This window comes from Ambystoma mexicanum, chromosome 3p (genome assembly GCF_040938575.1).
Source record: "Ambystoma mexicanum isolate Mex_15411 chromosome 3p, UKY_AmexF1_1, whole genome shotgun sequence".
NCBI classification, from domain to species: domain Eukaryota; kingdom Metazoa; phylum Chordata; class Amphibia; order Caudata; family Ambystomatidae; genus Ambystoma; species Ambystoma mexicanum.
This window is the reverse complement of record NC_090925.1, coordinates 309,231,364-309,244,585: the sequence shown is the minus strand read 5'-3', so window position 1 is coordinate 309,244,585 and position 13,222 is coordinate 309,231,364. Positions and strand designations below refer to the sequence as shown.

The window sequence follows — 13,222 nt, the reverse complement described above, 5'->3', positions numbered from 1 at the left end:
TTGACATAAGAGTTCTGGCCAGTATGGTACAGTTGGCAGTAGACGGGAAAGGCCAGGATGCAGTAATAAGTTTGCATACATAAGCGGAAGCTGAACTGACGGCATTGGTTTGTCTAGACAGTGATAGGGTACAATCAAGGTAAATGCCTAATGTTTTGGTATAGTCTGAAACCTTGATAGTATTACTGTCTATGGTGAACGGCTTGAATGCTTGGTTAGGTGTGGGTTGAAATGTTTTGCTATCTTAAGGAGATTAACGCTAGTTTTATGCATTAGCATTCATGGGATACATACATTTTTAAGATGCCTGACTGCTTATACCAAGTACGACTTGTCAGAGACATGGAGCCACTCTCCACACATTACCATAGAGCTGCCACGGCATAAGATGTAGTCCATTATCTGTATTCATTTAAACCTACATAATCAAGTGGTTGGTATAGCGTGAAACGTGTCGTTTTTTGTCCAGGTTTTGTGATGTTCCCCTTTTCTTGCAGAAAGTGCATTCCATTTGTTGTATTCTCCGAACTGACCATTTGGGCACCTTATTTTACCAAGTTATTTAATGCAGCATTAGAATCCAACATGAAGCTGAGATCATGTCCATTCATAAAAAGGGCGGTAGGGATGATCTAAGCATCTACTGCCCAATTTCCTGTTAGATGCTGGGGGAAAGATATTTGCCAGAGCAGTTCTGTGGCATTTGGAGACTCTGACAGAGGAGCACAATATAATTAACCATCTGCAAGCTAGTTTCCAAAATAGTACGAGCACAATAGACCAGAGCTTGCACCTTCAACTTTCGTGCAATAAATGTGATTTATATGACAGGTGCATCTCTATTCAGCATAATGGGTACCAGGCTCCTCCATGATCAGTCTCCCCTGCACTGCCTCTGGGCCTACCATGCACTTGAGGGCTGTAACTGTAACATCTACAGTCCCCTGCCTCCTTGCACATACTGTGAGAAACCTGTCGGTGTCTCCCTAGTTAGTCCCTGAGGATCTATCATCCAGGTGGCCAGGACACGGCCATTGCTATTGGATCCAGTTCCTGGGGGTGGACCAGTGAGGGACGATCACCTGGATGGGGAGTCCTTGGGGAGTGGGACACCGACGAATGAGAAGTGGTATCCCCTTCTTTCAACACCTTTTCCCATCCTACCATGTAGCATATTCCAAAACATCACATCCTCTGTGGCGATGCTTGCATTGGGATTTGGGCTATATAGCTGTGACAAATCCAACAAATTCGTCCCTTCTCAAGGGGGAGCCCACCCCCTTTGGGAATAGGCAAGGGAGCTAGCTATGCAAGACACTCCCTACAGGATAGGACAAGCAGAATCTCACTGAGGGTGCCCCCCCTTTAGAGGAAAAGGAGGTCCTAAACAAGGATGTAATAACTCCTTTGAGACGGAACCTCCATTACTTATGGGTTATATGGGAGGTGAACCTTGTTATGAGGCTAAGGGCCCTTTAACTGTAAGGGCTTGGCTGTTGACCCCACTTTATGGACTCTGTGTCTGCTCTCCCTATGCAGGGGAAGATAAAAGGAAGCAGAATAATACCTGGATAGGTGTAACAAGAAGCTTGAAGGAACCTGTGTACAGGCGTGCCTTTGCTGTGATGCTGGGCGGATCAAACCAGAAGGCCAGACGGCATAGGATTTGTGGGGGGGGGGGGCATACCAAAGCTTGTAAAAGGTAGCTGAGCCCAGGCGGGCAAGTTGCTTGACAATCCAAGTTCTCCTAGTGGGGGGAAGGGGCATAGCAGGATAAACCTGATGCCTATGCGTGAAGATAATGTGCTGCCACAGGAGAACTGGCAAGTGTGAGGCTCTGCAGATACCAGAGTCACTGCTGCCTTTCCTGAATGATGCGCCAATCCGCAGGTGCTCAGCCAGCATGCAGAAAGGGGAAGTGGGCCGTTGGACTCAGAGGGACCCTTGATGGGGTTAGAGATACTGCAGCTTACATACATCAGATAAGCCCCAGCAGCCCAGAAGAGGCTGTACGAACCAGTGACCTTGAAGGGGTTAGCAACAGTGTCGCTCACACAAGGCTGGCAAGGCTAAGCAGCCCAGGAGAGACTGAATGAACCAGATGTCCTGAAGGGTATAGCGGCATTGCAACTCTGATGCAGCCCAGGAGAAACTGGCAGAATCCTGAGCCCTGCAGGGGGTGAGATCAGTATAATAAGCATACGACCTGCAAGGGCCAGAAGCCCACGAGGGGCTGAGAGGAATAGGAGCTTTGAAGTGAATAACAATAGCGATTATCTACAGGAAAAGGTTCTTAAGTTGGAGGAAAAAGTGTGACGTTATGAGAATTCTGCTGAAAGGTTGAGGAGCTCCTTTCTAAGTGAGTGTCAAGAGAATACACAATTTGACTTGTTTTGGAGTATCTACAGAGACTTGGGGGACTGAACCCAAAAGGGGAACACCACTGAAAGTACTGGGGGTCAAGTGCCAGCCATTGCAAGCTAAGAGGGAAGCAGAACACGTTCATATTCTGATTTGTGTTTCATTATTGTTAGTGGTAGGCAGACAATAGGGTAGTGTAGGTTTAGGACAAAGCATGATTGTTGGTATGAAGACATCCTTTAAAATTTCCTTACCTTTGAGAAGCCAACACGCAGATGAGTGGTCAGCACAGAGAAAGGGGAAGTGGTTGGATTCCAAGCGACCCTTGACTGGGTTAGAGATTCTTTAGCTCACTCCCGGCCTGTGAGGCGTAGCAACCACCCACGAGAGGCTGAACGAACCAGAAACACTGAAGGAGACATTGCAAATAAGATGAAGCCAACGGGGACAAGCGGTCCAGGAGAAGCTTGGAGAATGGGAACCCCGGGAGGCAGCAAGACCAGTATAATAAGCATAGGGCCAGCAGCCCACAAGAGGCTGGGAGGAATAGGAACTTTGAAAATAATAAATATCACATACAGGAAACGATTTTTGAGTTTGAGAAATAACTGTGCGACCTTATGAGAATCTTGAAGTGTTTGAGTTCCCTTCTAACAACGTGTAAAGAGAATACAGCAGTTTGATTTTCTTTTTGTTGAAAACTTATAACGGGATCAACAATAGGTAACAATTCTCAAAAGTTGTAATATTAGTATTTACAGAAAGTACAAACTACAAATGAGTTAAATGAGTAATTCCTAAAACATTATAATTATTCAATGAGCATATTGACAAACACACCAATACTCTATTGTCGTCAACCCTCTATACACAATTAATACATTTTTATAAGATCTAAAACCAAGAAAAAAGAGTGAGAAAACATGGAGAGAAGAAAAGAGAAGAGAAAAAAGAAATCTAAGCACCCCACATAAAACATACACACGCCACTCCCAGCATTCCTTATATTTGTTATAACCCACATGAACACGCAGCTATCGGATGTCATTCACTAAACCCACTTCTATGAACCATACAAATCATTAAAGGGCGACCAGATATCCAAATAAATCTCTTCCCGATTTCTCCTATAATACATATACTTTGCAAAATCGGATAACTGCCCATCATTGACCCAAACTTCCACCTGCAGATTTTTCCTAGTTTTCCACATCGCAAAATTTATTTCACTGCCACTATTAAAGCCTTATTAATCCAACACCTATACCTTCTAGCAGTCACACATCTTCCTCTATCTGATAAAAGATTTGTTGAAAAGGGTGTTCTCGGAAAGCTTATAGAGAATACTGTATCCAACCGATCTAACACATCCCCCCCAGAAACTCATTGATCTCGAACAATTGCATATCATGTGAACCATAGTCCCTCTTTCCCACATCCCCAGCATACCTCATTACCTAGGAGACCAAATCCATGCATACGCACAGGTGTCCAATACAGACCACCCAGAATTTTCTGATGCACTAGGTGCAAGTTCAAATCCAATTTACTACTATAACTCGCCTGCAGTATCTTCCCCCATTCATCTTCCGAAATTGGGCACTGCAACTCATTTTTCTTTCAGTCTATCCCATGGCTTAACAGTATATTCTGCAGGCATTAGGTTGACGTAAGTAGATACTGCACATGGAAATAATTTCAGTACTTTACATAAGACCGGTTCAGTTCCCAGTGAACCTTTCAACATTCCTAGCCTTAGACAGAGAAGTAGCTTAACTTCGTTATACCTAGCCAACTCCCTCATTCTCAAACCAAACTTCCTCTGCAGCTCTAAAAAGGGAACCATCCGTCCATCCTGTATAATGTCCTCTATCCTTAAAATACCTTTAACAATCCAACTACTCCAATATAGAGTTTTGTTTGCCAGTTGAAGACTAGGATTACCCCAAATTGAAACCTTGGAATGCAAATAAATATTCTGATTATTATCGATCAACCAAGAAACTAGAGTCATACGTGTTGCATTTATAGTTTGCAATCTAACTCGTCTTGATGAAATTCTTTCCATCGAGTAAATATTGTCCAATTCCGACGGGCGAAATACCTCCCTCTCAATTGTAAGCCAAATTGGCTCATAACTATCCGTGGATACCATATAAAGAGCAGCCTTTTTTAAAATAAAACCCCTATGGTACTTAACCAGATCCGGGTAACCAAATCCACCCTCCTATACTTTAGGCAACATAATATATTTAGAAATGTTGGCTTTCCCCTTCTCGCCCCATAGAATTCTCTGAAATGTATTATCAATCCTTTTTAATAATCTCTTAGTAAAAGGCAAGGGAAGTGATTGGATTAAATATAACACTTTTATCAATAAAGTCATTATAAGGGCATTAACCGTAACCCAAATTCCCAGATTCAAACTCTCCCATTTTCTGATATATCTAATTAGGTCACTAATAAAAATTTCAACATTTAACCCAACAGTTCCTTTCAAGTCCCTGGTGAGGAAGACCCCTAAATACTTAACTTTCAAATCATACCATACACAGTTCAAATCCTCAAAATCACCCCTCATACATCTCTCTGAAAGTGGAAAAACGTCGGACTTTTCCCAGTTTACTTTGTGACCAGAAAGTTTACCCACTCTTTCAAAAGCTCTCTTTAGGGCACTACTACCCTCCCTCGAAATATAAATACCATGTCATCAGCATATGACAAGACTTACCCCTCTCCAATTTAAACTAAGCTGAAGCCTCATTGTTCATCCGAATTCTAGCTGTCACATCACCATGAAAATTGACAAGGGGGGGGGTCCTGGGAGTCTCTCTGCCAGACATTAGTCCTGGTTACGAGAGACTTACCCAGAGTCTTTAGCTCACTATCTTTCAAAGAGAAGAAATATCCCAAACATATCAGTCTTTGTCCTGCCCTGGGGCAGTCCAGCACCAAAATGCTAGGCAATTCTCCTCTGAACAAGAGTACCAACAGCATCCCCAGACACGTGTTTCGGTCTGGTTGGACCTCATCAGTAGGGAGGAGCTGTGCCTCTCTAAGAATAGTGAGCATGGGGTCCACGTCTGGATTCCCCTAGTAACTTAGGGGGAGACCCAAAGTTACTTAAATATGCAAATTGACAAGGGGTGTCCTGGGAGTCTCTCTGCCAGATATTAGTCCTGGTTACGAGAGTCCAGGACCCCCCTTGTTAATTTGCATATTTAAATAACTTCGAGTCTCACCCTAAGTTACTAGGGGAATCCAGACGTGGACCCCTTGCTCACTATTCTTAGAGGGGCACAGATCCACCCTACTGATGAGGTCCAACCAGACCGAAACACGTGTCTGGGGTTTCTGTTGGTACTCTTGTTCACAGGAGAATTGCTTAGCATTTCGGTGCTGGACTGCCCCAGGGCAGGACAAAAACTGATATGTTTGGGATATTTCTTCTCTGTGAAAGATAGTGAGCTAAAGACTCTGGGTAAGTCTCTCGTAACCAGGACTAATGTCTGGCAGAGGGACTCCCAGGACCCCCCCTTAATTTACATCACCATGAAGACATCTGATAGCTTACAAGAAATGAAACCCAAATCCTAACTATTGGGTCGCGAACTCCAAAAAAGCCCAATTCACTCTTTCGAAGGCTTTCTCTGCATCAATGAATACAATTACTGTTTCATGAAGCACATCCCTTGCTAATCCCAATATATCAATAATGGTCCTGATATTGCCATACCCAGACCTATTCCTCATAAATCTTACTTGCGATTTGTGTATTGGGCCCCCAATATATTTATCCAACCTATTCGCTAATACTTTAGAGAACATTTGAATATCCACATTAAGTAAAGAGATGGGTCTATAATTACCACACTTCTTCTGATCCTTTCCTGGTTTCGGAATCCGTGTTATATAAGGGCTTCCCGCATTGATTGGCAAATGGTCCCTATGCAAATTAAATCATTGAACAGATCACACATAATGGGAGCTAGCGTATCCCCAAATGATCTATAAAACTCAGAAGGCAAACTATTCAATCCTGGTGACTTGCCAACATCAAGTTGTTCGATGGCTTTTAAGATCTCTCCTATTTCAAATTTTGCATCTAGTGCCTCTGCATCTTCAGTGTTTAATTTGGGAAGGTCCAATTCGCTAAAAAAGGTCTCTAGTTCTGATTCTAATGGAAAGGTATCTTCCATGTAAATAGCTTTGTAATAAGAATGGAACATTGGCAAATGTCTGCATTCTTAATAACAAGGTCAGTCACCCTGTGCATTCTCAATATTTTTTATAAATGATGATTCCATCATCCCTTTCAGTCTATTAGCCAGTAATCTACCGCCCTCATCCCCACTCTCCCAGTACTTTTGCTTTCAGCCATCATGTTTTGTTTCAGTTCTTTCTGTGTAAAAGACATCTTTTGGCGATCTTCTGTATTTTTTGTTGGTACAGATTTCCTTTGAAGAGCAGCTAACTCCCCCTCTAACTTGCGTATCTTCTGTAACCCCGTTCTCCTACAGTATGAGGTCCTGTTAATTTACCCCTTATGGCAGCCTTAAAACTATCCCACACAGTTTGAATATCTGTAGAACCTATGTTTTCCTTGAAAAACATCTCAATATATGCTTTGAGGTGATTTACTTCATTGTCATTTCTTAATATACCTGCTTTAATGCACCATCTTAAGAAGTTTGATTTTTCTCCACCTACTGCCAACCTTAAATCCACCAAAGCGTGATCAGAAATTTCACGTTCCCTAATGTTTGCACTCAGCAACTTATCAACCATTCTCTCAGATATCAATATATAGTTAATCCGGGAAAAGGAATCCTGCATTGGCGAATGAGTATTCTCTACTAGAGGAATGTATAATCCTCCATGCATCTGCCAGATTGAATCTTTCAAGGAACAAACCAAACTCTCCACTTGATCCCATAATTCGTGAATCTGCACACTGCTGATTGATCGACAGCATGATCAAGAACACAATTAAAGTTTCCACCAATTATAATTGTGTCACCCTGCGTATCACGTAGCAACTGCGTAATAGCCTCAAAGAATAATTTATTTGGAGGTCATGGACCATATACACATCCAATTGTAATAACCTTACCACTATAAGAAATGTCAACTAAAAGTATCCTACCTTCTCCATCCATCACCACTTTCTCAATCTTAAGAATAAGTCCCTTCTTAAAGAGGACACTAACTCCCCTTGATTTTGAAACATAGCAATTCGATATCTCACGAGGATACTTCTTGTTGGTCAGATATTTCCTCGATTCATCCAATAAGTCAGTTGTTTGATTTTTGGAACTGCGACCAAGCCTGTTGAGGGGGGCAGGAGTCCTTCCCCTTGGAATGCCTGAGAAACATACTTTTTGTTTTTGGACTATCTTCATAGGCTGAGCCTGAAACCCAAGAGGGGAAAATAACGAACTACAAAATAGGTGGGGGTCAAGCGCCTGCCATACCAAGCCAAGAGAGGAGCAGAACCCTTCCATAGGGTTCTATGTATTGTATTGTGTATTGTTATTGTTAGTGGTAGGGCAGGCAATAGGATAAAGTAGGTTTAGGGCAGTTATTTCGAACACATCCTAACTACCACCTTCTTTATTATTTTGTTAGCATACCTCTTAGCATACCTCCGCCATTAGTGGTAGGCATTTCTTTTCTTTATTATAGTGAAGTTAAACCCCAACATGTCTCCACCTCCTATGTGACTTACCACACACCCCAGATTGCCACTGTTGCTGGGCTTTCCGTAATTTTGTTGGGTTAATCCACCCATATTTCTTCCATGGTGGTGCATTTCAAATTGTTAATTATTGAAGTGCTTTCCTTTAAACCCTGCCCTTTGCTGGGATGGGTAAGTCCTTTGTTGGGCTCTGCCCAGGTCCCGCCCACCTGTGCGGATCCTGTGGCAAACTGCCACACTCCTCCGATGAGCCCACACTGGACGCCACAGCCGGCTCCAGGTAATTTCTGTGCCTCCTTCCCACTCAGGCCCCGGGTCGGGAGTGGACTCCACAGGCCCTCTGTGCAGAGCTGGTGGGCCTGCTCATGCCACTGATAACGTCTGGGATGATACTACTCACCACCCACCCCATCTGTCCCTGAACCCACACTGCCCACCCACCCCATTTTCTTCGGTCTCCCTGGTCTGGCCGCTGGGTGCACTGTTCTTCCATCAGGCCGTGCCCCCGTTCAGGATGCCCAGCCACGCGTCCTTTGACTGGCGCGTTTCTTCACCCAGGCTGCACTCCTCAGTCGGCCTTGGGCTTGCTTCTTTAATAGCCTGTCAGATTGGCCTCTGGGTGGGCCGTTGCCTACCAGACCCCTTCGCTCACCTGGGATCAGCTCACTAATCCAGACCCAGGCTGGTGCACTTCTTCACGCTTGGTTCACTCAGGGGTGCTTGATCTCTGAGGGGCCTCAGCCGAAGTCCTGGTGCTAGGTCAAAACTTCATCGGTTGGGAACTGTGGGGTCAGGGGTAATTGCGGGAGGGATACATTTTTCATTATAGCCTGTCTGAGAAGAGTTTGGGGTTTGTGGGGGAGAGCATAGTAGACCGCTGTGAGAAACAAGGATGTATGCTGGTAAGGACAGTGGGTTTTAAGGATGGTGTAACTTGGGCTGGTACTTGCTGGCTTTGCCCCCCTGCCTTCCAGCCCTTGGTTTTCTTGGGCAGCGGTACTGCCTGGATCTTGGGCAGGACACCACCCTGCAGATGGTGACTTTGCCTAACATCTAATTGAGCTCCTCGTTGTTGTGGATGGCAAGCTGCAGGTGTCTAGGGATTATGTGGGTCTTGTTGTCCCAGGCTGTGTTGCCGGCCAGCTCAATGATCTTGGCACCCAGCTACTCTAGCACGGCAGCCAGATAGACCGTCTCTGGCAATCACCCATTCAGCATGGCTCCACTTCTGCAACAGCCGGTGCACAGGGCCAACTGGGAGTTGCATGCCTGTCCAGGAGGAATGAGTCTTGTCCTTAGCACTGCCCTCCCCTCGCATTCCGCGTCGAGGCGTGATGTGTAAGTGGGAGCATCCTGCGCTCAAAGAAAAATTTGCAAGACCAATGCCTGACGAATGCCTTTCCCTGCCGGTCTCTGCCCTCAACAGTTAAAAGCTGCAGCAGGACTCGGAGCTCAAACCTGAACTTGTTAGAGTGCGTTTTGAAGCATCTCTCAGCCTGCCAACCCACATACGAAGTAAAGTGAAATGGGTGACTGATGCCCTTCCATTTCAAGCAGCCCATCCTCTGAACAAAAGTTTGTGTCCCATAATCCTTAGCAGGTAAGACATGTAAAGGTCTGGAATTTCCAGTCTACCCCCTTTCCCTCATCTGCCAACTTGCAGAGGATTATTATTCATGGGATATATGTCTCTGTTTGAGAGAGAGAAAGAAAGGTGGTGGGGGTGGAGGGGGATTGACAGGTGGGCTTTGGGGTACCGGTTTGTTTTGCCTAGTAAGTCCTACTACACTATCACCCCCCCCCCCCCCTTCGCCCGACTCGCCTCTAAGATCTCCTACTACCTAACACTATACACACAACCCCCCCCACCCCCAACAGACATCTGCTAAAGGCCTAGCCATTAGGATATCAGCAGTAATCAAACCACAACTTCAGCTCACTTCTTTAGCCCATTCACATGCTTCCACAACCACGGCTTACCAGACCCAAAGTGGTGGTGTCCATTAGACCATGGCTTCTTCCTGTGGATAACATACTCGAATGTTTCTTCACCAGAACAAATAGAATGCAGATTTGCATGTGAACTGTGCTTCCGGCCTGCACCCACCAGCACCACAGGTATTGCATCTTTCCCTGCCACTAATAACTCCCTCTCCCTTTTTTAGGTTTTGACTGATAGATGGAGATAGCCACCTATTAAAAAATGAAACTGTTGATATGGGAATATCAGATATAGGTGCGGTGGGACACACAGCCTGCAGATGTTTGTTTATTTGCATTCCCTGCCCATGACCATGCTAAGGCCTATATTACATCCCTCAACCCTTTCCCGGCTCTGCTCGGACTCTTTTTTTTCTTGTCAAACAGCTGTACATCGCAAGCTTGCTGGTGAGCGTTTGAGACTTGCAGCTGATTCACACTAGGGAGGGGAAATAGGGTACCCTCTTAGAGGTTTCTGCTCATGACCAATTCCTGGAAGCCGGCACTGGCAGGCAAAGTCATGTTTGTTGTTTTTTTAATGTGCTTAGCCTATTTCCTTCATTCTGTGGGGTTGGATTGTTTAGGCCTTTTTCTGAACTGATGGAGTTTCCTTTAGCACCTGCTGGGACTGTAAAGATTCCAGAGAAATAGGCATATGTGAGCTGATTCAGTTACATCACATACATAAACACTGCCCCTCCACATATCCACTGTCTTCCCCCCCCACACACAGGTACACAATGCCACCTCAAACTATGCCCCCACACACTGCTCCCCTCACACACAACTGACCTCACAAGCACACACTGCAACTCCTCCCATCCAAGCAGCCTCCACACATGCAGTGCTCCCAAATACGCAGCCCCTCCCCCCACCTACACTGATCACCCCCCCCACACACACACTGTTCCCGCACATGCATACTCCCCTCAAACACATCCCACCCACTGCGCCAGACACTTGCCACGCACTACCCCTGCGTCTGTACAGAGCCCCCCCCGGCCCCTGACACATTGCCCCCCAAGCAGACATCGGCCAACATCACACATATATTGCCCATACACACTAACATTGCCCCTACATGTGCACACAAACACACTGTCCCCACATGTGCACACAAACACACACTATCCCCACACCCAAGCACATTGTAACTATGTATAAACACACACATCCCTCCTACTCCCATTGACCCCACACAAACCCACTTCCACCACACACTGCCCCAAAACACGCCAATCTCACTCAATCTGGTCACCCCTCACACATACCACTGAACTCCACACAATCCCCCCAACTTCCCCACACCATGCACTGTTCCCTGCCATGTACTGTTCCCCGCACACATCCCCACAGACACTGCACCCCACCTACACTGCACCCCAACACAAACACTGCTTCCACACATCCCCTGCTGCTTTCCCACTACTATCCCCAAACACATTGCACCTGCACGCAAGCACACGGACTCCACACAAACACACTGACCCCCTCCCTCACACACATGCACGCCCACACACCCACTGTACACACCAATACAGTGCCCATGCGTGTCTGCACACAATTTTGTGAGTTCCTGGACATCTCGGGGAATTTCCTGCCAATTGTTTGTGTACTTGGAATTTGATGTCCATACCTGCCGCTGATGCAGGGGCTTGGATATAGGTAGCCAATAGCTGACAAAAGGTACGAGTAGCTGTGCATCTGATGTTAATGCCGGACACATTTTTATATACAATGCCTAATCAAAAGCCAAAACTAGCTTTGCCAATGCTTGTTAGTCATGCACCTATAGTGGCAAAAGGGCACTATACGATACAAAACTAGTTACATTACGCTACAGGAAAGACAATCTGAGCTGAAGTCATGAAGTGACAACTTGTTTCTGTAAATGGCCTATATATTGTGCTCTCGGACTTCTTGTCTGGCCATGATGGCACTCTGCAACCAACATTTCATGGAGGCTTGAATCTAGGACATCGAGGTTTTCTTGTGGGCATAATTTTGTTTGTAAAAGAATACTCTTTTCATATGACACATTAGACTCCCTACTGTCATTAACTATGTGATGAAAGATTACATTAATATGGACGATCTAATAATGTACTATGAAAAACAAATACTGAGTTGCCCTACCTCCAAGTTAGCCTATAACCTACAGGTAGCTGAACATGCATGCCAATCAATTGAACTACTGTTAATTTAACAGAGTTGTAATCAAGTAATCTAATGAAAAAGGTTAACCCTCTTACAAAACTCAAGCCTGCAGAGTTTCGGCGAGTGTTAAGTAGAGATTTTCTGTGCTAAATCAAATACAATAGGAATGCATTGGTAAATGTCGATACATGAAGCAATTGACTGCTCCTTGTAATTCTATCACTTCCTTAACTCTTTTTCCAACGTATATTTCAAGAAATTAAAATCGCAGACCAAAAGTATAAGACTAGGGTAAGAAGCAGGATTGCAAACTTAAGGGACTCGAGAAACCCAGAGTTAAGGAAGAATGTTTTATGCGGCACCATTTCCCCTACACGTATTGCGCAGATGACATCTGAAGTGAGTGGAACAACTTTGCATCGAAATTTTGCTTCAAAACTATTTTGACTGCAAAACGGTGTTCCTTGATGTTATGCCATGTTACTTTCTTGTGTAGCACAATGTGCACTGTTTTATGTTTTTTTTTTTTTTACTAGGATTTCTGTTGTGCACCTCCTGCCATTTTCAGTATCTCAAGTGCTCTTGCTGATCAGCAGCAGAGGGAGAGGCGGTTTGGTTAGAGGGATGAGAAGGACAATGCAAGATATCTTTGATATTGTGATGATCTATTCAGACAAGAAGTATCCTGGGCTCTGTGTGGCAGTTTTTTCTAGGTGTCCTTTTTCCAAAACACAAAGATGTTTGTTTCCAGAGGGGAGCCTTGCGAGCCCATGGAGGTAGGATTCATTGGCTTAGGGGGTAGCTATGTAAGTTGGTTGTAAAGTTGTGGTTTTTGAAGTGTGATGGGAGGGGATCTTTGGCGTGCTGTGCACAAGAGGCATAGTTTGTATGTGTTTAGTGCATTCGAAAATAGGAGATTTCTGGGGAAATAGCAATGGACCCAGTAGACGGTGTAAAGTGTATGTCTGATGCCTTAGTGGCAGATTGCTGGGATGGTGCAAAGCTAGCTTGGTGGGTTTAAAAACC

General features: G+C 44.9%; 1 protein-coding gene across 2 annotated transcripts in view; it reads left to right on the top strand.

Annotated features, from left to right (window-relative positions):
* Positions 1 to 13,222, top strand: part of TCEA2 (transcription elongation factor A2) — a 991,119-nt gene that overhangs the window by 809,225 nt on the left and 168,672 nt on the right. For both annotated transcript variants that reach the window (XM_069650839.1, XM_069650840.1), the window contains one exon: positions 12,441 to 12,595. In XM_069650839.1, the coding sequence (XP_069506940.1) occupies positions 12,441 to 12,595 (155 nt within the window). The remainder of the gene's footprint in view (positions 1 to 12,440; positions 12,596 to 13,222) is intronic.